This window comes from Ostrea edulis, chromosome 2, assembly GCF_947568905.1.
Source record: "Ostrea edulis chromosome 2, xbOstEdul1.1, whole genome shotgun sequence".
NCBI lineage: Eukaryota > Metazoa > Mollusca > Bivalvia > Ostreida > Ostreidae > Ostrea > Ostrea edulis.
Genome location: NC_079165.1, coordinates 74,957,740 through 74,985,071, shown reverse-complemented (window position 1 = coordinate 74,985,071; position 27,332 = coordinate 74,957,740). Strand labels below are relative to the sequence as shown.

The window sequence follows — 27,332 nt, the reverse complement described above, 5'->3', positions numbered from 1 at the left end:
CGGTCAACAGGGGATGCTTAATCCTCCTAGGCACCTGATCCCACCTCTGGTGTGTCCAGGGGTCCGTGTTTGCCCAACTATCTATTTTGTATTGCTTATAGGAGTTATGAGATTGATCACTGTTCGTTATCTTCACCTTGCACTTGAGGCAGAACTATCAGACAAGCAGACAAAGCCTTTAACAAAGGTCTACATGTACAAGGAATACTGGAAATCCAAAATCCGTCAAAAAGTTAAGATCAATTCTATGTAAAAATCAAAGAAATCAGATAGGGTCTGGCCACTCAATGTCACAGATTTCTTTGATTTTCACAGTATTAACTTTACTTGCACCATCTTACATAATTTCAACCCCACCACCGAATTTCTACCATCCGTTGCCATGGAAACCGACAACAGTCTATGAGGGCTAATTGAACTGCAAAATTCAGCCCGTTTTGCCCATGTTTTGTCCTTGTGGTATATAAAAAATTGAAAAAGACAACTAATTTTCTCCATAAATCTCGATTCCCCATAAAATTCCCTCCTTATTTATGATATCTATATCCATCTATGGTAAAGAGTGTGTTACTGACCGCTGTACCAATGTTTTATAATTTGGCACTTTGCCAAAAAGTGATTTTTTGTTGGATTTCATTGATGAATTTAGATAATTTGGAAAATACATACACCATAATCAACTGCCATCAAAGGATGTCCATATCAAAGACTCTTAATATATATAAAAAGATTAATGGTGAAACATAGTGCAATTGATCTGTAGTAGCATGAAAACTGTAGATTTGGGCATTTTGCCAAAACAGGATTTTTTGTTGGATTTCGTTGATGAATTTAGATAATTTGGAAAATACATACAGTATAATCAACTGTCATCAAAGGATGTCCATATCAAAGACTCTTAATATATATAAAAATATTAATGGTGAAACGTAGTGCAATAGATCTATTGTAGCATGAAAACTGTAGATTTGGGCATTTTGCCAAAACGGGATTTTTTGTTGGATTTCGTTGATGAATTTAGATAATTTGGAAAATACATACAGCATAATCAACTGTCATCAAAGGATGTCCATATCAAAGACTCTTAATGTATATAAAAAGATTAATGGTGAAACGTAGTGCAATAGATCTATTGTAGCACGAAAACTGTAGATTTGGGCATTTTGCCAAAACGGGATTTTTTGTTGGATTTCGTTGATGAATTTAGATAATTTGGAAAATACATACAGCAAAATCAACTGTCATCAAAGGATGTCCATATCAAAGACTCTTAATGTATATAAAAAGATTAATGGTGAAACGTAGTGCAATAGATCTATTGTAGTAAGAAAACTGTAGATTTGGGCATTTTGCCAAAACGGGATTTTTTGTTGGATTTCGTTGATGAATTTAGATAATTTGGAAAATACATACAGCATAATCAACTGTCATCAAAGGGTGTCCATATCAAAGACTCCTAATTTATAAAAAAAAAGATTAATGGTGAAAGGTAGTACAATTGATCTATTGTAGTGCGAAAACTGTAGATTTGGGCATCTTGCCAAAAATTCATACTAATGACAAATAATACAACCTACACCATTTTCAGTTAAAATGAACAATATGAGCAATTGATATTTCAAAAATAAACATGGAGAAGTTTAACATATTAATAAAAATTAGTTAGAGTGATTAAAAAAAAACATGTAAACATAAACTGTAATCCAGTAGGACCCCCCCCCCCCCTCCCCAAACACCAAGTAGATTTTGCAATCATTTCCATAAACGAGCTATATTACATGTACTGTATTGTCATGTAAACTATTATCAATAACTATAAAAAGTCTTCTCAAGATATTGGGTAGATACCAATAAATTGTTCATTGTACTGCCTTGTATTTGTTGACCTTTGACCTGGAAATCATTAGGGTCATCTACTATTCATAACCAACCAACATATGAAATATCATAATTGAACAACAGGCCCAAGATATTGGGGGGACACCATTGCATAGAGTACTAGCTACATTGCACCTAGTTATTTTTAATTGATTGATTTATTGATATTTTCCGCCACACTCAACAATTTTTCAGTTTTCTGATGGTGCCCAGTGTTTATTGGTGAAAGTGAAAACCCAGATACAATGTACCTGGGAAGAGACCACCAACCTTCCGAAAGTAAATTGGGAAACTTTCTCACTTAATACCAGCGCGAGCGGGATTCGAACCCGCGCCGACTGAGGCAGTGTCATTTTGAACGCTATGCTCCAACCACTCGGCCACGGAGGCCCCTGCCATTTTTAATCTTTTGACCTGAAAATCAATGGGGGTCATATACTACCAGTGACCAACCCCTGTATGAAATATCACTATCAATCAAAGGGTTCTGAAGAAACTGGTCAGACATCAATTGTACAGAGTATTGTATTGCACCTGGTGACCTTTGGACCAGAAGATCAATAGGTGTCATTTTCTACTGCAGAAACTGCATGAAACTTTAAATTTATTGAAGTTTGTTCAGTGTTACTGTAATCTATGTTGACATACCAGTAATTAGTAAATTTATAATATTAACACAGAACAACTCATTTTTGCAAAGTTGTTTATTCAACAAACATGGATCACAATGTTATCCAAACAACACAATCATCTTTTTTTAAAAATCATTATAGTAGTGATTTTCCTTCAACTGTTCAGTAATGAATCCTTATTCAGTAGGCTCACATAAGACACTTGCAGGTTAATTTTGTAATGTTTTAGTTACATTAGTCTTCTGACACCAAAACTTGATCTTAACTAAGTCATGGTGTTTCCTTAGAAGAACAGTTTACTGAATCAGGATGGACTTGTGTTGTGAGGTGTGTTCATTGACTGTAAAACTCGCAGTTTTTTTCCATTCTCAAGAGCTCTTCTTTGTCTTCTATATCACATAAGAGTCATGGAATGCATCTTCTGCTCTTCAAGTTCTAAAAAATGTGTTGAACAAATATTGAAAAGTTCATCTTATTTTTCACATTTTCATACAGTACACACCTAATTCAATTTGATTAAACTAAATTTACATGTACAAGATCATTCATGATGCTAGAATAGTAATTTTACCACTTAATTAATTACTTAGTTGATAGATTATCATGCCCGCCCACCCGCCCCTCAAAAATCATCTGTGAAATAACATAGATTTATATATCTGGCATTAAATTATGCACTTCTGTTGACAAAAACTTGTTTGTCATCAATATATTTCTCAGAAAATAAAAATTAAAAAATAAAATCTTCCCACAGTCTGCCCCATACTTTTTGGTGACCCAGGATGATAATCTTACTAATTAAGTTGAATTGGCCTAAAGGATGTTATGTTTTGATACAGTTTGTATACATGTGTTTATGCTGTATTGAAGAGCTATTGATAGTGTTAATACTCATAAATTAACAAGATGTCCACAAACCTTATTGGTTACCTGAGTATTAATCAAATTTAAAAAAATTCAAAGTATCACTATAGCTCTAAGGGCTACAAAATCCATGTTATACACTATATGACTCTTTTGGACCCACATTCACAACCCTGTGTTTTCGAAATTCGCAATTTTGGTACCCCTTTCTGTTTTTCCTTCATAAGCATTCAGCTTCATTTAAGGTAGTTCCACCCTCCTGTGATGTCATATTTTGCGGAGTCAATGATTTAATAAGATTTATGCATAACATGAACATAAATTGTGTTCGAGTCTTTTTCAATAGTTATTGTAAAAAATCTTGTATAACCATAAAATATTTCAAACGTATATGAATATAAACAATGAGCTACATTTTTCACAATGCTATACGAGTTATTTCCCCCTGATTACAGGGAGCGCGCATCACATTACTGTCATTCGATGGTGTCAAGTAAGGAATAAATAGAAAATTTGCAATTTCTGATTGCAATCAATTGCCAGTTAAGGAATTTTTCTAAGAATTAAGTGTAATGGCTTGAAAACAGTATAACTGAACAAAATGTCTTAGTCACTGATTACATGTATGTGGCCCATGTGTGTTTTTCTTGCAAGCAATGTATGGTCATGATGTAACAAAGTATGTAAATATTAACTAGTCCTCAATTTCTTTAGATCAGAATCATGATGTCCTTAGTATATCAGCAATTCTTCATTATTAATTTCTATCAATATTTTCAACAACCAAACACAACAAAACATGCAATAAGATATGCCTAAAACACATGTACAACCAACGCATACATGTACATTATCAATTTATCGTTTCACAATGAACAACACTACTTGTTGCTAAATGTACACCAGATGCCAATAAACAAAGCATGTTAATTATCTTGAATTGGCATCTCTAGTGTAAAATTTTTGTTAAAATTTAATTGTTAAGAATTTTCAGGCATTGTTATGAAGTCACCCCCCCCCCCCTCCTTATCACATGTATGCTTTCATTGTGCTCTTAATTCTAGGTGTCTGTTGTTTTAAAAACAGACTACTACTGAGATCCTCAGTATTAAGTACATAATTTGGACACAAATAAATGTCAAATACACTTATAACCCCCCCCCCCCCTTCCCCAACTCTACAATTTAACGAAGTGTATATCTGAAAAAGTTTTCTCCATAAAATTGAAGAAATCAAACCCTGGTTCTAAAACAAAATTCTCAATTTTGGTATAGAGCATTTTTAAAAGTACCGTCAATCCAGAGTCCTTAGATTTACAATCTATGTTAATTCCCCTTGTCCCAAAGATGCTTAAAAGAAATTTGAAAAGAATTGGAAGGGTGGTTATCAAGAAAAAATATTAATGTTCAATTAACGTCTTATGATGACTGACGCACACAAATAGCAACATGTAGGTCACTTGAGTGATTCTCAACATTGACCTAATTAGAATTAATCATTTTTACAATTGATACTGAGCTCATACACATGTGTACATATATATGTGCGTCATTGACAACAAAACAACTAGTCTTTTTGAGTATGCTAATTAAGTGAAGTAATAAACATTTTTTAGGAAGTTGTGATGAAAACGTTTCAAGTCATCATGTCGCATAAAAAATGGATGGTCTCCTGTGATTATTCTAGAGAATTCAGTTTCCATGCAGGCTCCATAACCAAGAAACTAAACCCAATGTACCACATTCCCCACATCTATTAATTTGTTTTAGGATTTATAATACTGGGATTCAAATTTGAATTTCAAATTATGTATTCAATGTGTATGTATTAATGCTGAATATTTACCTCCTCAAAGTCAGCAACTTGGTCAACTCCATCTTTAGGTGATTTGCACAGTATGATGCTCATACAGCTGAAACACAGAAAAGCACACATTAATTACATAAAATAGTGGTCATGTACTTTGGCCAAAATATGTGATTATTGGATGAAAAAGTAAGAATTCAAAAGTATTTGAATATTTACAATTTACATTTAATATTTTTTGATTTACTTCAGTTGACAGGACCTACATGTATTAAAATTTGAGGGCCCAGTTACAGGACCCAATTCAAAATCAACAATTTTTCATAAATTAATTTTTCCAAATCAAGTGTCCTAAAGTTCATAATTACAGATATGAGAAAACTTTAAATCATAATAGTATTTGTGTGATTTCTTCTGTAGATTAGAACTATCACATATTAGTGGGGGTTACCACAGGTAAACAAACTTGAAAGTAGCCTGGCTCACCAATATATATGATTTTAACAATCTTTATCTAGAATGCACACAGGCATTCACATGTTTGTTTTTATTGTAAACTTGACAGTCAGAGAGAGAGAGAGAGAGGGGGGGTCATCACTTAGTATTACATAAATTAAGCCTAGTCCTTTTGAAAATTTCCACATGAAACATGATTTTATAAGTATTCCCCAATTTTTACAGATCCTGAACTCTGTGTAAATGTGATAGGAAACTCCCTGATTGAATGTTAGGTTGGGGACATACTTAACTAGTATTCTATATTGTACACCCATGCAGTAAATGGCAGGACTACTTACAATGTTCAGTCTACATGTATACCACTATAGCTGACTAGCCTGGCTGGCAGTATAAAATAAATTGGGGTTCTCATATGTTTACTAAAAGCCAAATTTTCTGATACATTTTATTCAGCTTTTACTTTAGAATTTGAATTCTAAATCAAATAGAATACTTACGTCAATACAAGTTCCAACACGGCAACAGGCAGGGCTTTTTCATATTTTCTATGAATATGTCTGTAAGCCTTCTGTTTCCCTGGTCATTTTTTTAGTCGGATGTGATGCAATAAAGCGTTAAATTCCACAACATTTACTTTTTCTACGAATACGTAGACGATTGGATGCTAGAGTCCGGTGACTATGGCAAAGATCAAACGGATTTGTATTCCATGAAATAAACCGGAATCCTTTAGCACAATTGAAGATAAAGATCGTGGTAGTGAATTAAGTGAACAAAGAGCATCTGATATTGATAAACATCTGAAGAACAAATTGAATAAAAACTCAATTTCCACCTCCTGCCATACTGAAAACAAATGAAGGCTGTTCATATCTCCAATACAAGAGAGTGTTACAAAGGGCAATAACTCTTTCTGGTGTATTTTGGTTTGTGCACCAGAGGAAACTACTGGTTTATGTGTTTACCTTTGGTTTCTCCACAAATGTGTTTCTGTACTTTTTTAAAGTAAGATTCAATACATTTTACTAGCATGTGAGTTTACACCAAATGACTGGGCAAATATATTTTATCCCTCTCTAAAAATTACATATATCAAACCCTTATACATCATAAAAATAATTATTTCTATTGTTTCCAAGGATTAAATAAATACAAAAAATTTCTAAAAGCTAGAACCTAGCTCAAAATAATTTTTACAATTGTTGTTTTTATAAACAATAGCGTTTAATTTTTGATTATTCAAAATATAACATACATGTGCATATCTTGTCCAGCTGTTGTGAGAGGATCGGTTTCCATGGCAACCGTTGCTAAGTCAAACCTTTGCATGTCCTTTTTGTTTTATATCTATCATAATATTGTTACACACAAAGTTTCATAAAAATCTGTGACATACCGTGGCCACTGAATTTTGATAGTTACATAGAATCAGTCTTAAAATCTTGCGCTCTTCTTATACAAGTTCTAAAAAACAACATTCTACTTCCTTGCTGAGCTTGAAAGATCTAGCTGGTATACGTTTCATTGGTACACCCCACTATGGGTTAAATCAAAGTAAAGGCATCCTTTTTTACAGAGATCACGACTTGGATTGAATGATTGAATATTGTTTTACGTCCCTCTCGAAAATATTTCACTCATATGGAGACGTCACCACTGCCGGTGAAGGGCTGCAAAATTCAGGCCTATGCTCGGCGCTTATGGCCATTGAGCAGGGAGGGATCTTTATCGTGCCACACATGCTGTGACACGGGACCTCGGTTTTGCGGTCTCATCCGAAGGACCGCCCCATTTAGTCGCCTTGGATGACATTCCTGAACAGGAAATCCAAAAAGAATTGGAATCCCAAGGAGTGATCAATGTCAAAAGGTTTACAAACAAGAGGCCCTTGGGCCACATCGCTCACCTGAGTCACCTTGGCTCATATTTAAAGCTGTATGACCCGACGTTCATGTATTATTTTTGTACATATTTACTTTAAAGCAGATTAATTACTTTATAAAGTTATTAACTTTTCCTTAATTACATGCTTGAAAACATCTGCATGTAAAAGAAAACAGTGAGAATATTATTTAGAAAGTAAATATAGTGTGGTACATATACACGTATAAATCATAGTGTTAGACTTCTATAAATAGACCCACGTGCGTCAGGGGAATCCCAACATAGTGTATTAACTCATACGCAACTGTCTAGTTTTAAGGCTGAAAGAGCGTAAAAAAACGAATTACTAAGAGGTGTTTGATATTTTTATTTCTATTAAACTTATTGCACGGTACTGTTGAAACAAAATACACAGCTTTACACAGATGAGACGACCGATGATCTGAAAGTTTGAACTGGTCACGTGACTGTCACTTGAAATGGCAGGGTGACGCGGTTATTTGTAAACATCGATTTAAAATCAAATAATTTTGGTTAAAACATGTAAAATAATGTATGATATGGCATACAGCCTCATAACTACATGTACATACGTGCGATGATTTACATGTAATAGCGTTTTTACGAGATGGAAAAAATATTGTAATTCGGATCATACAGCTTTAAGTCATTACACTTAATTCTTAGAAAAATTCCTTAACTGGCGATTGATTGCAATCAAAAATTGTAAATTTTCTATTCATTCCTTATATGACACCGTCAACTTAGGACCGCAATTTGCTGCGCGCCTTATGTAATCAGGGGGAAATAACTCGCATAGCGTTATGAAAAATATAGTAAGGCCATTCTGACACTATGAATATTTTATTCACATGCATATACACATTGAATTTATATTATCTTTTCTCTCATATTTGTAAAGTTCTTTAGAGAACTAAATTAAATGTTGATAGGGCGGTATTTATTTTTTTTAAAATTACAATACATATGCATGTCTATATTGTTCTTGCCAAACCTATATATATATATATATATATATATATATATATATGTCTATACAAATGAATAATAGATGGTCTCAATGCTGTCTAAAATAATTAATTTGCCTATATAATATATTTAAAAAAAAATATGCTCTTAACAATGTTTTATTAAAAATATACCACTTAATTAATTTGTTATTCAGGTACAAGCATCTACCACAAGGTAAACCATTTCATGAAAAGGCATTGAGGAATGATTTGAATGAGAGCACCAAACAGTTACAAAATAGGACATCAGAATTACTTTGTATGGGCACAACCCTGGCAAAAGAAAAATTTAACAACATTGTTGCAACTAAAGCACCAAAGAATAGGTATGATATACATGTAACTTGAAAAAGTCAATCTATGTCTGACCTTAAAGATTTCTCTTTATAGATACGACACATATAGATATTTGATTTTATTGTCATATTTTCAGATCTTATGGAAATACATGTTCCTTGGCCAACCGAGTGTCGGCTGCAGTTCTACAAAAGAATATTGGATTTACATATGTCACCAAGGTATAGCTATATATATGTTCTTTTATACACTTTCCTTTTATAGTTATTCAAATTTATGGCATTGCAATTAATCACTGAAGGGTTGCTGATTTGCTCAGATGAAAATCAGACCCCAAAATTTCCTATTTTTCACTCGCCGAAAAAAATCCAAGTCAAAATAGTAAAATGTTCAGAGGTTGAAATTTTATGTATTGTGGTACAACAAAACTGATTACTTATTCATTCTCATGTCTTCAAGACAAAACAAAAATAATGATCATATGACTTGCAAAATAAATCTTTAGGACCTGAATATATATGTCTTTTATCTACCCTTTTTAAAGTGAAGTCAGTGGCGTAGCTTCCATTGAGGCAACCGAGGCAGCTGCCTCGGTAAAAAAAAAAAAAACACCTTTTACGTTGTTAAAAGTCGATAGCTTCTGGGGGGCTGCGCCCCCAGACCCCCTGCCTCGGTAATATTCGAACCCAAGCTACGCATATGGAAGTAATATCATTAAGGAAATGCAAAGATTTTTGGGAGTGAAATTTTCATTTTTTGACTATTGACATATGATTGTGCTTTATACCATTTTCTTCGTCTCCAAGATACGAGAAAGAATATGTATTCAAATAATTTTAGGTTGACAAATGAAGATTGTATGTCTCAAAACCTTAAATATATGTTTGTGACCCTATTCCGATTTACTCCTCCTAGGCACCTGATCCCACCTCTGGTGTGTCCAGGGGTTCGTGTTTGCCCAACTATCTATTTTGTATTGCTTGTAGGAGTTATGAGATTGATCACTGTTCGTTATCTTCACCTTTCATTCAAATACATGCGATAGATGAATCAGTTGGATTGAGGTTTTGACTCTTCTCCTAGCTCTTCCTTGCCATAGATTTTTGTTTTTTTTAAAACCACTTCTATTGTTATACTGAAATTGCATTCAGCATCACATCTGGTGTGGTTTCTTATGCCCCAGTAATTTGAGACTCAGGGGCATATAGTTTTTTTTCTCTCTGTTTGCAAAAACTTTAACCTTGGCCATAATTTTGAATGTTTATTGCTAAGGCTTTCATATTTCAAGTGTATTATTTGTGTTTACTTTATTGTTGTTGCTCATATTGAATTCTAAGAAATCCTTTTTATGTAATGCATGTAATTCATTTACAGGAGCTTAATGAACTCTGCATGTCTGTGTAATGAATTCAATATTTGCACAGCATATTGTATTTACAGATCAAAAAAGATGCATTATTATCTCCTGGGAAAATAACACAGAAGAAGTCAATAGCCAAGGATAAAAGAAAGATGTGGCAGAAAAATTTGATGAAACGTCACATCTTGCCATAAAAAACTGATATACAAAACATGAAAGTTCTACCCTAGATAGTTCAGAAGCTGTTGATTAGGTAGTATGTGAAGGTCAAGGTTTCCTTATCTGATCAGTTAATTACCTTTAAAAGCAACCGTCTACATTTTGGGGATGTTTTGGAGTTATTTTTTTCTGCAATATTAAGGAGTGTATTTTTATATCTTTAACGTTTTCTTCAGAACTGCATGAAGGTGCATGTATTTGATGTGGCAGAAAAAAATAACTCCAAAACATCCCCAAAATGTAGACGGTTGCTTTTAAAGGTAATTAACTGATCAGATAAGGAAACCTTGACCTTCACATACTACCTAATCAACAGCTTCTGAACTATCTAGGGTAGAACTTTCATGTTTTGTATATCAGTTTTTTATGGCAAGATGTGACGTTTCATCAAATACATGCACCTTCATGCAGTTCTGAAGAAAACGTTAAAGATATAAAAATACACTCCTTAATATTGCAGTAAAAACAATTTTGCCAAAGTAATTCTTTACCTACAAATGATTAAAATAAGCCAAATTAGTGGAGCTTGATCAGCTAGAAAGAAATAATAAATGAAAACAGTATTTTGTAACATGAGTTATCTCCATGTAATCGCAACCTTATAACGTATTGTAGTAACGTATTTTAATTCTCACCATGATGTGCCTGTCAGAAACATGCAGTGTATACATACATTTTTACAATCTATAATCAACTGAAAACAATTCATCTATTTCAGAAAAAGAATGTCCAGCATGAGACAGCTAAAGCAATTAAGAAAGGGCAGACTTATAAAAGCATAATATGTGCTTCTGATACAGTCTCCATCTGATATGCAGAACTTTGTCGTCTTTAACATAGAAGCAACAGGACTGTCTTGTTCTTCAGATATCACACAACTGTCAGCGTATGATGGAAAGGAGTCTTTGAATGTTTACATTGACCCTCGACAGCCAATCAGCCAGAAAGCAAGTGAGATTACAGGAGTATCATACTGTTTCCATAAAAATCAGATGTATAAGGATTATCTCCCTCATGCATAGCTCTTATCCTTAGACGAATTTGACTACACTTTCTTTGGCACGCTTTTTTGGCTATAATAGCTCTAAAACGTCATTGTTATTTCGGATTTCAAACATTTTGGTTGAGCATCACTGAAGAGACATTATTTGTCGAAATCCACATCTGGTGCATCAAAATGGGTACCGTATAAGTTTAACAATATGACTCCTGGGTCGAGGCCTCTGCTGGTGGACTGTTAGTCCTCGAGGGTCTCTAGAGCCCAGTAGCTAAGTACTTCGTTATTAGCTTGAAAATACGGATGTATATTTAATTGCTGTTATAAAATTTAGAAATTCATTTCCAAATTAAGGATTATCTCCCTCATGCATAGCTCTTATCCTTGGACGAATTTGACTCCACTTTTTTGGCACGCTGTTTTTGGCTATAATAGCTCTAAAATTTCATTCTTATTTCGGATTTCAAACATTTCGGTTGAGCATCACTGAAGAGACATTATTTGTCGAAATGCGCATCTGGTGCATCAAAATTGGTACCGTATAAGTTTTACATTCAATGTAATAGCTTCTTGCAATGCTCAGACATTCTGTTTAGTCGTATAGTACCAAGGCCCAGCTAAAAGTCAACCAAAAAATAATAGGCATTTTTCCGAATTCAAGCTTTGCTACATGTAAGTTTTTTATACCCCCCGCAACAAGTTGTGGGGGTGTCCGTCCGTCCGTCTGTAGAGGCAATGGTTTCCGGGCTCTAAAGCGTTATCCTTTCCACCTACAGTCACCATATCATACATATGGACTACCCATGGGATGAAGATGTTCCCTATCGATTTTGGGGTCCAAAGGTCAAAGGTCATGTGCACTGGACATTGAAGTAGCAATATGATTTCCGGGCTCTAAAGCGTTATCCTTTCCACCTACAGTTACCATATCATACATATGGACTACCCATGGGATGAAGATGTTCCCTATCGATTTGGGGGTCAAAGGTCAAGCGCACTGGACATCGAAGTAGCAATATGGTTTCCGGGCTCTAAAGCGTTATCCTTCCCACCTACAGTCACCATATCATACATATGGACTACCCATGGGATGAAGATGTTCCCTATCGATTTTGGGGTCAAAAGGTCAAAGGTCAAGCGCACTGGACATCAAAGTATCAATATGGTTTCCGGGCTCTAAAGCGTTATCCTTCCCACCTACAGTCACCATATCATACATACGGACTACCCATGGGATGAAGATGTTCTTTTACAGCTTTTTTCATCGCATGGAGATGCTGTGTTCCTAGATACCTTTTGGATCATAATACTGAAGTTTTACCTATTACCAACACCCTTTGGGAGATTGGGGTAAGCGGGGGGGGGGGGGGGTATTCTTAGTGAGCATTGCTCACAGTACCTCTTGGTTTTTTATACCCCTCGCAACAAGTTGTGGGGGGGGGGGGTATACTGGAATCGGGTTGTCCGTCTGTCTGTCCGTCCGTCCGTCTGTAGACGAAATGGTTTCCGGGCTATAAAGCATTATCCTTTCCACCTACAGTCACCATATCATACGTATGGACTACCCATGGGATGAAGATGTTCCCTATCGATTTTGGGGTCAAAAGGTCAAAGGTCAAGCGCACTGGAGATCGAAGTAGCTATATGGTTTCCGGACTCTAATATATATATATATATATATATATATATATATATAGTCATGTAGAGCAGGAAATTAAGGCCTCTATCAAAATTGTAAATTTCATCATCTACGAGATAGAGTTTCTGACTGTAAGACGTGGTATTCATGTAAAGTATTTCATCTTTAGGGGTGGGTGGGGGGACGGTATCTAAGTTTGAAGAGCATAATCTTGTTTTATATAATGTTGCTTAAAATTAGAATTTAGCTGAAGTATTCACAACAGGAATTTTTTTCCAAGGTTTCGAAGCCCTTGGGGCTAGTGATTGATATTTTTGATTAAAACTCAGATGATTAATAAGGAACTTATGAGCCTCTTGTTTTCATGTACAAGGGTATGTTCACTTTCCTGCTGGTACTTCAGCATAACAGTCATTATTTTTGTATCGTATACATTATACAACAATGACATTGTTCAGATCGATGTTGAATCTTTTATCCATGTTTTTCCTCAATGCACAAAGTGCAGTTCATAATGTCTGTGTTCCTACTCATGATTTCTCCTTCATACCATGCAATACATTAAAGAGGGTGGGGTGTAATTTAGAGTACTTTCAATTTGGGGAGTTGGGGACATTTGTTAGTGGATATTCCTTTTAAACCAAAAACAAATAGAATTATTTTCTATTGGTGTGAATTTTTTATGTGATAAAAATTCTTATTTAAAGTATCAAATACGGTGATGGATGATAGACTCATGTATTATTATTTTAAGTACATAAAGGTCAACTACAAGAGAGCATAGTTAAAATTCAAACTACATATTTCTGTATCATATTCCCTCATTTATAAAAGTTAAATACAAAGAATAATAGAATTTCAGTGAGATTGTTTGGATGGATTTTGTACAATACCTCTTAATTCTTAAGAAATTGTGTATTTTGTTAAAAGGGGGTGGGGTTAGAAATTTGTTGCTAGTTTCATACTGAACTCCATTATGGTATATATATATATTTTTTTTTTTAAATTAAATTTAACTGACCAACTACTTAATGAAATAAAATAAGAAATTTGATGGGTAATTTTTTTTTACAGCTGGAGCAAAAGTATGACACTTTGTGCAAATATTGTTCACTATTGGACTTTTGCGAGAACGACTGACTTTCACAGTCAACGGCTGATTTGGACATTTAAACCAAGGTATTTATGGAAGCACGATATCGTTAAATATATATAATGTCGAATTGTTAGACAGTATATAGGGAACTTCTGCCTCGCTCTTGACCTAGCTTTGTTAGTGATTTCTCTTGATCACACAAGTTAAGCAAAGGCGAGCGGGTTCAAATTGCTGCACGTTACAAAATGGTGACAGTGTTGTGACTCTGGCGTTTGGCTGTCCAGTGGCTTGCTTCAGGTAGAGTATGTTTGGAACTCTGGAACAGTGTGGCCATGCACGCACGTGGTTTCATCCTAGGACGACGGCGGGGGTCGTGAACGGCAGATGATTTTGCTGAAGAGGTGCCAAAATCAGAGAAGACACAAGCTAAGCTTCGGGATGGTGCTTCCCTAAGCGGGGGATGTTTAGCAGACAGTATGTAGGGAATTTTTACTGCATCGCTAGTGTGCTAGCTTTTCTAGTGATATGGTAGAGTCCCTCTCTAAGCAACGGCGTGCGTATTCAGATCGCTGTACGTTACAATATTATTACAGTAGGCCTATTAAAGAAGTTGTCAAAATATATAAAAACACAAGGCTATTGATTCATTTCATTTATGCATGCATACCTGGGTATAAAATTTTAACTTGCACAGATACCTTGATTCATTGTTTAAACTTGACAAAAAATCATTGCATCATGACAAATCGAATGCAAGTTTATTATGCAGGAGTTTTGGGTTTTATTTAAAAATGTATGAAGTTGTTATACAGCTTTATTCAATCAAACACACACGGGTACAACACATAACTTGATGAACGTACCTACAATTGGGAATTACGTGTGCATCTGCACTAATGCAGATATGTAGCTCTCTGGGGGAAATATTTCGACATACCAGAGAGCTACAAATCCACCCCTTATAAGAACCTTCGATTTACGGCACAGGTCGCTGTATTCTTGCATCATAATATAAAAAAATTCCTACCATATTTTCCCAATATATTGCTGTCCAAACATTTATTAAAGCCGCATGTGAACCGAAAACTCATATTTCGTTTGTAGAAATAGCCATGTTAGGCAGTAGTGAATTCGAACCCCGTTGATTTTTATATCTATTCATTCTATCCAATGTGAAGTACGTAAATATTGAAAAGTAATCCTAGTACGTTCTGAAAGCCGTAAGTCTGGTCTCAGTCTCCGATTAATCTTTTCATTACTGACATATAAAAACAGAGCTTGGCGGGGATGGAACTGAAATTATTTTACCTAAAATATTTAACAAACAAGGGGCCCACAGCATAGCATTGAAGAAGATATAATTATGCTATTTAAATGGTTTACACATAAACACTAAATACTAGTACCCAGTTTGGCCCCATCCTGGAGTCAGAACGTCTACCCCTGATATCATAAAATTTACAATTTCGGTAGAGGACTTCCAGCTCTACATGACCAGATCTATGTTTTCAGTTTTTCTTACAGATGTAAGGAAGGTGTTTTTAACATTGGTCAATGTTTGCTCCATCCTTAAGGTCACGGGGGTGCAAAAGTCCTGTAATTTATACTTTATACCCCCTTGTCCCAAAGATGCTTCATACCAAATTTGAAAAAAATAAAATAAATGGCAGTTATCAGGAAGAAGTTAAGAATGGTCAAGCGTTCACGCACGGCGCACGACGACGGATGCTGACCAATTGCATTGGGTCAGGTGACCTAAAATATTTAGGGATATTAAGTCACATAGACTTTACTGTTTTAGAAAGTGTACGAGTATGGAAATGAACTGGAATAACTCTATAATGTTTGGACAATTTGACCATTTCTGTACATTGCATCGGTTCATACAGATATGTCAATACAAGGTTTCCATATTATATGCTCGTGTCAAAGTCAGCCGTTGACTGTAAAAGTCAGCCCATCTCGCAAACGTCCATTTCAAGGTAATTAGCCAATACAGCTTGGTTGATGTAATCCTGTTGAGTGCTTATAATAATTATTGAACTTGAAATCGATGTGTAGCCAAATGTGACAAGTTATGATCCTTTTTACAATAAAAATGCTATAGCTCTTCTTGTATATTGCTCTCTGCTTATTTGTCTTCACTTTTTACGCTTTACAAAGACTGAAGAAGGTGTAATCAAAATTCCCATATTTCTCAAAAACGAGGTCGATTACCTAACATGATTTTTAAAATATATTTCATATCAATGCTTCATCATAAACATATATCAAAATAAAAATTCAATGGTTAATTTTTTTATCATCAACCTATCAATCTCTACATTGAATTAAAAGCTAACATTGACAATCCTGCATTTAACTGCGTTTTTCATCCGTAGTTTAACATTTATATGACAAAAACAAGACGTGTATAAAATCAATTGGTCTACGAGTTTAAAAAACCCATTTACATGATTCTAACTTACCTTTGGACATCGTAAAACCTTCATCACTTTCTGAAATACCACCATGGAAACTACTTAAGCCCAAAGTAGACACATCACTTTTTGAATACATGTAATAAAAAAAAATTCCGTCATTTTCAAGCACAAATTATCCGAAATAAAACAATTCAAATATACTACAATTGATATCTATACAAATGGTTCAAAAGACCAAACTAAAGTCGTTGCTGCAGTAATCACAAACGAAGTTTTCTCTGCATGACTTTCGAATGAAGCAACAATTTATATCGCCGAAGCAAAGATAGCAGGGGACAGTTTTGCACTATAGGTCCGGTCAACTTTAAAAAAAAAAAAAAAAAGGAAATACCCCATATTTGAAGTGATATTACATGTGTAAAACTGTATACAATAATTTTAGGATGCATGGCAAATGTAGCTGAGTGCGTAATAAATATGTTGATATACAACATGTAGGTGTCACCATGATTCCTAGCATATGGATGGGTGCAAATACGAAACTAAGACACGTGGTCAGTTGCTGAAGAAATTCCAGTGAACACGTGCGTGGTCCAGCAAAAGGTATGTAGCTGAGAGGGAAGGTGGATGGCCCCATATGAAAGGTAGATTTTTGAGAAGGGCAGATAGGGTTCCTGATAGTGCAGTGTCTAAATCCCCATGCTTGGTACTGTGATGGTGTGGGGGTGGTGCTGATTAGCCCAAATGAGAGAAAATCAAAGCAAAAAAGGGGGAAACTGCTCAGAGCATGTTTTGTGCACCAGCACCAGTATTTATAGATTACATGTAATTTAGGGTCATAATTTATTAACTACACCAATATGAAATGCAAGTATTGACATAAAAGGGAAATATGATTTTTCATTAGTCTGTCATCATCTGACTTTGATGAACACCTCATATCCACATGTTTCAGAACCAAAGAAACTGTCCCCTGCCACCAAAGGCTATTCAGTTTGCGTTTGAATACATAAAAACTATTAATGACAAACATTTTACTATATTCTCGGAATCCCTATCATGCCTTCAGTCAATAAACAACATGAAAATTGATCATTCATATATTTTAGATATCTTACACCGGTACTAACTTTTAAGTAAACAAGGTAAAATAGTTGAGTTCTGCTGGATCCCAAGTCACATTGGTATCCCTGGCAACATCAAAGCAGACAACGAGGCAAAAAATGCACTTTAAGATGATATTGTACACTTCAAAATTCCCTACACTGATTTTAAATATTTCATAAAATTATACGTAAATTCTCTAATTTGCCAAATCTATTGGGATTTCTGTGACACAAGTAAATTTTATTCTATTCAAAATAAAGTAAAGAAATCGTGTAACATCGTAATGAAACGCCAAGACGAAGTAATTATTTCGAGAACACGCATCGGACATTCAAAATTGACCCATTCTTACCTACTATCAGCCTGAATGCATATCTTGTGACTGTCCATTAACTATACATCACATTCTTTTAGAATGTAGTGATTTTACGTCCATATGAAATAGACTTTTTAATAGTGTGCAATCAATGAAAGAACTCTTTAACAAATATCGACAGTCATTACATTGTATATTATATAATATGTACAAGAATGCGACTTTTACAGAAAAACTTGAAAAGTTTTATAATACAACTATTTATATACACGAATTGGTTTTTAAAAAAAAAACCTGTTTGTGTATTTCTAACTTTGATGTCCGTCGGATGGGACTTTAAAGGGTGTCCCGTGTCAAGGATCACAACCCCCTTGGCACGCAAAAGATCGTTTCCCTGATGTTCGAAAAAGAGTAGGCTCACTGGGGGCCGTCAGTGAAACCAAACAACACTTACAACTAAACATAATTCAATTAAATAACCGCCGTAAAATGGCTGAAATATTGCCAAAACGGCGTAAAACCTCAATCAATCAACCTACCGTGATATCCGTTTTTAAGGTCATATCCGAGGACCCGTGACATTTACACCTGCTGCCGAGCATTTGGAGATGGAACTGTCACTATTTGTTTTAACGACTTACATGTAGGTCTGTCGCCACAGGCACTTGTTCCATAAATGGGTCCCCATCCTGCACTTGTTTCATAAACAAGTACCTGTGTCTGCCGCGGCCGGTATTCGAACCCGCAAGCACTAAAATTCAGTATAACTACCAGGCCTGGAGGTTGTAAATCTTTCTTGAGCACGTTTTCATACACAAACTCTAACCCGTACTCAAAAGGTTATAAAACTTTTATAAAATCATCCCCACACTCGAATGGAGTACATTCTCAATATTTTTCGAGTATGCTTCAAAGCTTGCTCAGAGATCTACTCAAAATTAACATGGCTAAGTTTGAGTACAGTAAAAAAAATTATAACCTCTGGTGTGTCCAGGGGTCCGTGTTTGCCCAACTATCTATTTTGTATTGCTTATAGGAGTTGTGAGATTGATCACTGTTCGTTATCTTCACCTTGCATAACCTCCAGGCCAGGTTACGTGATAAGGTCCTATAGGTATTTCTTGGGGAAATGGAAACATTCCTATTTCTATACTTTTTAAGTAAAGACATATAGCAGATATCTTTGATATCATTCCAAATAACTTAAAAGTTTGTAGAATTATGCTGGAATGCCATCGTGTACTATTAACTGCCATTTAGCATTCATTGGCGACAGAACTGTATCCCTATTATGAATTATGTCGATGATTATGACAGACGATGGGGGTAAATATGAAAAAGAACTTGCTACATTGTCAAAATGGATTAAAAGTGTCAGAGGAATATGAAATTCCGCAATAGACACAGTAAAACAAAAGTACGTACCATCTACCCTTCTGTACCGTGGGGATACGGGTTAGAATAGGTCCTCATTACCGGTTAGTTGTATTCGGGGCGCCCGCGCGTCACAAATTTTTCTGAAGAAAATCAATCGCTTAGTTTTAAACGTACGTTTCGGGGTCGATATTTCACCAGAAGTCGCACGTGACGAGGTCGCAATAGGGGTAGTTTTAATATACACTGTATACACAGACACTTGGGGCATGATGATTCATGCAACCCCCCCCCCCCCCCCCCCCATAACCTTCTATACACCTTTTTTACCAATGCATTGTAAACATACATTGCATATCATCTAAAAATGTAATAAATCTTTTGCAAAAAGATTGATTGATTGATGTTTTCCGCCACACTCAACAATTTTTTCAGTTATCTGGTGGCGCCCAGTTTTTATTGGTGGACGAGAGACCCCAGATACAAAATACCTGGGAAGAGACCATCGACCTTCCAAAAGTAAACTGCATGGGAAACTTTCTAACTTACCGGCGCAGCACAGAGGTGAGAGGCCGTGTGATTTTGAGCGCGATGCTTTAACCACTCGGCCACGGACGCCCCAATTGCAAAAAGAAATATCAACACTGATAACAAGATTTTTATTAATAAGTAACAAAGATTTCGATAATCTTTAATTACAAAACGTAAGTATAAAAAGAGAATAAATATAATGTTGTTCCCAGATCAGAAAAAATAAGACGGGGAGGGCGGGTGTGTATGCATAATTCATGCCCGAAGGTCTGTGGTTTACCATGGATTTATTCTAAAGAACTGTACATCAATGTATAAATTCAATCCATTTTCATATATAATGCAAATACTGTCCAGTTCATATGAAATTTTATCATTCTTCCGAATATATCAAGTACCAGTTAGGGCCTTATAAGCGCGCTTTCAGTTTAATATTATGGTATTTGGAGAAATCGTGTTGAAGGAAGGGGGGGGGGGTCTAGCGTCATATGGGTCCAGGCTAGGTAAATATATTGAACAAGATGTGTTTGTGAAACACAAATGTCCCCGATAATGGTCAATTCCAAAGATGACCAAGGTCACAAGGACAAATATTTTGGTACCAGTAGAAAGATCTTGTCACAGGAAATGTTCATGTGTAATATGAAAGCTCTAATATTTACCATTTAGAAGTTATGACCAATGTCATTTTTAAAAAAAGGTCAAATGTCAAGGTTTAAAGGTTTAGTACCAATGGAAAGGTCTTGTCACAAGGAATACTCATGTAAAATATAAAATCTCTAGCACTTACTGTTCAAGAGTTATTAGAAAGGTTAAAGTTTTCAAAAAGTAGGTCAAACTCCAAGGTCAAGGTTACTGAGTCAAAAATGTTTGTACCCACAGAAAGGTCTTGTCACAAGTAATACTCATGTGAAATATCAAAGCTTTAGCACTTACTGTTAAAAAATTATTAGCGCGGTTTAAGTTTTCTAAAAGTTTGTCAAACTCCAAGGTCAAGGGTCAAAAATGTTTGTACCCAAGGAAAGATATTGTCACAAGGAATACAATACTCATGTGAAATATCAACGCTCTAGCACTTACTGTTCAAAAGTTATTAGCAAAGTTAAAGTTTAAGACAGAATTACAGGCAGGACAAAAACCAATATACCCTTCGATCTCGGGGCCACTAAGTATCATTAGTTTGTTGTGTTTGAAAAAAGTTTTGATAGGGCTCAATAAAAATAAAACAAGAAATGTTGTGTTTGTGAAACACAAATGCCCCCGATAATGGCCAATTCCAAAGATGACCAAGGTCAGAAGGACAAATATTTTGGTACCAGTAGCAAGATCTTGTCACAAGAAATACTCATGTGCAATATAAAAGCTCTAATATTTACCTATGGCCAATGTCAATCTTTTAAAAAGTAGGTCAAATCCCAAGGTCAAAAGGTTTAGTACCCACGGAAAGGTCTTACTTATCACAAAGATTACTCATGTGAAATATCAAAGCTCTAGCACTCACTGTTCAAAGGTTATTTGCAAGGTTAAAGTTTTTAAAAAGTCGGTCAAACTCCAAGGTCACAGGGTCCAAAATGTTGGTACTCACGGAAAGGACTTGTTACAAGGAATACTCATGTGAGATATCAAATCTCTAGGACTACTGTTCAAAAGTTATTAGCAAAGTTAAAGTTTCAGACCCCCTTGACTTTCCATCTCGGGGGCAGAAAAAAACAAGCGATAAAGTTGAAACGTAGAGAATATCAAGCTCATCTGAGTGTTTATTACCACAGCAAATTCTACAGGAAAACATTAACCACGATTGCCGCGCGAGCGCGCTGAATACAACTAGCCTCAATACCCTTGCTTGTAAAAGCCGACTAATGATATCGCAAAACCAAGGCCCCATGCCACAGCATGTGTGGCACGATAAAGATCCCCCCCTGCTCAATGGCCATAAGCGCCGAGCACAAGTCCTTCACCGGCATTGGTGACCTCTCCATATACAATAGGAATGTTCGATTGTTATATGTATCAGGGTTTGCATGGTATATAAAGGGATGAGTTTTACTACGATTCACTTCACATCAGTGATGAAGCTGAACAAACTAACGAACAGGGTACTCCAAAAGTACGTTTGTTTGTTCGGCTTGTCTTGCTTAACGTCTCGCTCGAGAATTTTTTCACTCAGATGGAGACGTCACCTAGACCGGTGAAGGGTTTCAAATTGGCCTATGCTCGGCGCCTACGGTCCTTGAGCAGTGAGGGTTCTTAAGCGTGCCACACCTACTGTGATACGGGTCATCCGTATTTAAGGTAATCTCCGAGGACCCGTGACATTTACACCTGATGCCGAGCGTTTGGCGTGTAGAATGAGTCACCCAGTCCTTGAAACCATGTACACACAGGCTAGGTATATATTACTTGAAATGAATTATGTTTGTTTCCATTGCGGGTATTTGTAATTTGCATTTCTTTATTACTGAGAAATATGTATGTTGACAAAGACATTTTGACGCATGGTTTACAATATGTTGACATAGCACTACTGAAAAAAAAATAATGGTACTCTCAACTGGACTCTTCCGTTTACGGACACACTGCTTAATATCTTATGTGATAAATATAAGATATACAGAAATTATAATCATAAAAGGTAAAATGGCCGATAGAATTATAATGGAGTAAGAACATTCATGATAATGCAATGTCTCGTTCACAGATGCAACCGTGTACTGCTTGGCTTGATATATCGTCCCATTTTCCTAGGTATGCCACCCTGAGACCTATTGATGTGTGGGCCGTCTGTGCCGGCTCGCCGGGGTACCAATACAACTCTGAAATGGGCCTTCCATTAGAGAAATACCATAGGCCATCTATTTTGTCTCCATCCACACGATACTTGGAGATGGAACCTAAAACGAAACGACGCAAACTATGTTATGTTGAACACGTGATAATGTCAATTACTTTTAAAATCTTGACGGACATAGAATATACGCATAGAATCATGACAGCAATTTGTTTTATTGATTGATTGAATATTGTTTTACTTCCCTCTCGAGAATATTTCACTCATATGGAGACGTCACCACTGCCGGCGAAGGACAGGAAAATTTAGGCCTATGCTCGGCGCTTATGGCCATTGAGCAGGGAGGGATAAATCGTAATAAATAGTGTAATTTAGTATGACAATTTTAACATCTAAGAATTCCGAAAATGAAATGTAGATAACAAAACTAAATTTCATTTTTTGGAAACTACAAGAGGGTATGAACAGCAACGCTTCACACCAGCGTACTTTTCATGAAGCGCTGACGACTTATGACTTTTTAATATGTATTCATGATACAAACCATGACCACATAATGAATATGAAATTATAAACCTCATGCATTTCTATTTCCATGCATCTACATGTAAAACCCTAACTCTGGCAAGACCGTGTATGAACTGATAAACATCAAATGACTGTTTGTAGATGGCATTGTGGGCACGTTACGTGCCCCACAGGTGATGGCCTATCCAAACTTTTGAGAAACCTTTCGTTTTGCATGTAGATTGTTTCATTGCATGGATTGCATATGTAGGTGGTATTTGTACCAACAGGGAGACAACAGAAAGGACTCTCTCTCTCTCTCTCTCTCTCTCTCTCTCTCTCTCTCTCTCTCTCTCTCTTTCTCTCTCTGTGCAGCAGAGAAGAACCAGCACTTTGGGAAATGAGAATTCTTAGCCTTAACAGCTAGGTGGGCGGAAACGTAATTCCGCTATAAGAATGGTATATCACTATTAGAGTGAGATTCCGCTATATTTTCAGCCGTACAGTAGGTAGATTTGATTTCATCAAATTGCATACGGGCCAATTAAAGTGTTAGTCATGGTGGGTATAACATTGAACAATAATTGGCATGCCTATATTTTATGAATTTTATTAAATTTTCTCCCATTGCGTTTAATTATGCGAACACACATTGATTCTTTATGCAAGAAACTTTCACAGAAAATAGGCATTTTACGTCGTCTGCAAACCTTTATGTCAAATGCAGCATTATTGAAAATTTATAACACTGTTATATTTCCTCATTTTAATTACTGTAGCATAGTTTGGTGCTCAGCCAAAAACAGGATTTTTATTGACAAAATTATATTGAAGGTGAAAGTAACTCAGACTTCTACAGCTGGTATTTGTAGTGTTCTTAAATGAATGTCTGTCCATGATTATTTTGTATATAGAAAACTAGTGCTTGCTTTTAAGGTTCTTAATAACATGACACCAGAATATATGAACGTTTTAGTTTTGTCAGCCAAGTTAGTTCCAGAACAACAAGAAGTAGCGATAGTGGCATTTTATATTTACCAAAAGTTCGAACTTAATATTATAAACGGTCTTTTAAGGTATCCCCACAACTTTGTGGAATCAGTTGCCCGAGTCTGTCAGAAGCTGTTGTTCTATTACATCTTTTAAATCAGCATATTTGCAGCATTATTACTCAAATAAGTTTTAAACACATTTAATATTCCAGTCAATGGGTCGAATGAATATGAGTTACCGTACCTATACTGGATTCCTAAACTACATAAAAACCCTTACAAACAAGGATACATTGCTGGATCCAGTAAGTGCTCTACCAAGCCCCTATCTTTGCTCCTCACGAAAATGTTAACAGCTGTGAAAGAGAAACTTCAAACTTACTGTGCGACAACATATGCCAGAAGTGGTGTTAATCAAATGTGGATTCTAAAGAACTTTTAGTAAACTTGAAATCACAGAATTTTTCCCAAATCAATAGCATTAAAACCTATGACTTTTCAACACTATACACGACCATTCCTCACGATAAATTAAAGACTAGACTTTTTGACATCATAGACAGTTGCTTCTTCAACAAAAACGGAAAACGGAAATACTCATATCTAGTGATCAGTTATTCAAAAACTTACTTTGTTAAATACCACTCTGATTCCACACACAAGTACTCTGAAGTTGAAATAAAAAATATGCTAGAGTTCCTCATTGACAATATCTTCGTGGTCTTTGGTAATCAGGTCTTCCAACAGTCTGTTGGAATTCCCATGGGCACGAATTGTGCTCCTTTGTTAGCTGACCTGTTTTTATATTCATATGAAGCAGAATTTATTCAAAAACTTCTACGTGAGAAGAAAAAATCTCTCGCTGTGACCTTCAATTCGACTTTTAGACATATCGATGACGTTTTGTCCATTAACAATGATAGCTTTCATTCATATGTCGATTTGATATATCCCTGTGAGCTCGAAATAAAGGACACCACAGAGTCGTCCACTTCTGCTTCATACTTAGATATTTTATTGAAAGTAGACATTAACGGCAAACTAACAACTCAACTGTATGACAAACGGGATGATTTCAGCTTCTCCATCGTCAACTTCCCACATTTATGTAGCAATATTCCATTATCACCTGCATATGGTGTTTATATATCGCAACTGATTCGATATGCAAGAGCTTGTTCTGCGTATAGTCAGTTTTTAAATCGAGGTAAGCTACTGACAAACAAGTTGATGGTACAGGGATTTCAACAGTCTCGTTTGAAGTCAGCATTTCGCAAATTCTATGGTCGTTATAACGATCTAGTTCGTCAATACACCCTCGCATTGGGTCAAATGCTGTCTAACGTGTTTCATACCGATTGTTAAGCCGTTCTTGGCACACTGATTTTGACTGCGGATAACTCCGTTTACCTGATCAGGATATGGGGCTCACGGCGGGTGTGACCTGTCAACAGGGGATGCTTACTCCTCCTAGGCACCTGATCCCACCTCTGGTGTGTCCAGGGGTCCGTGTTTGCCCAACTATCTATTTTGTATTGCTTGTAGGAGTTATGAGATTGATCACTGTTCGTTATCTTCACCTTACATATAGATATGATTTATATGTTTATTTTTACCCAGTGATATCGTGTGTATATTCTAAGTATATATTTTATATTATGTTATCTATTTTTCTATTCTCTCATTTATCTGTCTGTGAATATGTTTTATACAGGACCACAATGTAAACTAGTCATTTGTACTAATTCTACTATCCTGTCTAAATAAAAGAATTTATTATTATTATAACACGCTTTTTCAAACGGAAGTTACAATTTTAACATGAGAACCGGTGATTGCGGTTGTATTCAAGCATGATTGAATCTCACTTTCTCTCACACAACTATCAACTCGCATTGAAAGAGGTTCATCGACTTAAGCATTTCTGACCAACCTGTTTAAAGTGGGTCATTTCTAAGCCTACTTATTCTACATCCCAAACTTTACTTCTTGTAGTGACAATAATTCATTGCAGTATCTCGTGAGAACAACAGAGAGACGGACGGAGTGAGAACCTTAAGTCCTCTTCGACTTCGTCGGTATGGAGGCTAAACCGTTGATCACTGATAATAATCTGAAAGGAGTCATTATCTAGACAACCGATTCTTTTCATATTGTAAACAAGGCAGAAATACTGGATTTTAACCTCTTCAATTTTCAACATGAATTTCCAAAAACTGTTCTTTTGTAAATTCATTCCATTTGCAACGTAGCACCACCGTTGAATGATCAGATATCAGGAACCATAGATAGCAAATACTCTAACCTCACGAAAAAGTCGAAACGTTTGTTTAATTGAGTTTTTCTTTTCAAGGTAAACCTTTTAAAGTTTAGATTATTTTCACAGAATACATCTTTCAGGTTTGGAGCATCCTTAAGTTTTAAACGTCTTGATCTTTTTTAGTGTTTAAACTTTTATAGTTCACTGAATCTAAATCTCAATAACAAAAAAAATTAATTAATGTAACCCCCTGTAACAATGTGTTGAGAGGAGTTAATCTCCTCTATTCTTTAAAAGAAGCTTAAAGTTGTATGGTACGAATATCGACAATATTATCCACATCGTACAAACGTATTTATGAGGCTATACGATATGCCATACATTATATTTTAACCAAAATTATTTGATTTTAAATCTGTGTTGACGAAGAACTCACTCGACATTTCTAATGCTCGAATCAAGTCATGACAGTCACGTGTCCTTTTCAAACTCATCGTATCGTTGGTCTTACTTGTGTTGTGTAGTTTGTTATTACAGCACCGTGCCACAAGTTTTATAGACATAAGAATAGCAAATATCCTTTAGTAATTCGTTGTTTTAAAACTTGAATTTAAACAGTTGAATTGGGGTGAGAGTGATTAGATGTCAAGGTAGCTGGACGTGTTTCGATACCGCTCCGATCAAATCGTTAAAAAACAAGTATTTCTAACAGAATACTTATGTGTCTGCTAAATTCTGACGGAAATGATTGATTGATTGATGTTTTCCGCCACATTCGACAATTTTTGAGTTATCTGGTGGCACCCAGATTTTATTGGTGGAACAGAGAACCCAGATACTATGTACCTGGGAAGAGACCACCGACCTTCCGA

At 35.7% G+C, this 27,332-nt stretch overlaps 1 protein-coding gene and 1 long non-coding RNA gene across 3 annotated transcripts in view; both read right to left on the bottom strand.

Moving 5' to 3' along the window:
* Window positions 1-2,567: 2,567 nt before the first annotated feature.
* LOC125682207 (uncharacterized) lies at window positions 2,568-6,592 on the bottom strand. Its single transcript, XR_007372480.2, has 3 exons — window positions 6,137-6,592; window positions 5,220-5,286; window positions 2,568-2,945 (listed from the first exon to the last, which is right to left on the bottom strand). It is a non-coding gene; the product is annotated as an uncharacterized LOC125682207 (long non-coding RNA).
* A 14,982-nt stretch (window positions 6,593-21,574) lies between these two features.
* Window positions 21,575-27,332, bottom strand: part of LOC125681173 (uncharacterized) — a 42,401-nt gene continuing 36,643 nt past the window's right edge. The window contains exons 4-5 of one of the 2 annotated variants that reach the window (XM_056153607.1): window positions 24,831-24,867; window positions 24,413-24,556 (exon numbers count right to left, since the gene is read on the bottom strand). In XM_056153607.1, coding sequence (XP_056009582.1) covers window positions 24,550-24,556; window positions 24,831-24,867 — 44 coding nt within the window. In that variant the 3' untranslated portion in view covers window positions 24,413-24,549. Of the gene's footprint in view, window positions 22,805-24,412; window positions 24,557-24,830; window positions 24,868-27,332 lie in introns of those variants that run through there. The other variant, XM_048921134.2, reaches the window with a different exon arrangement.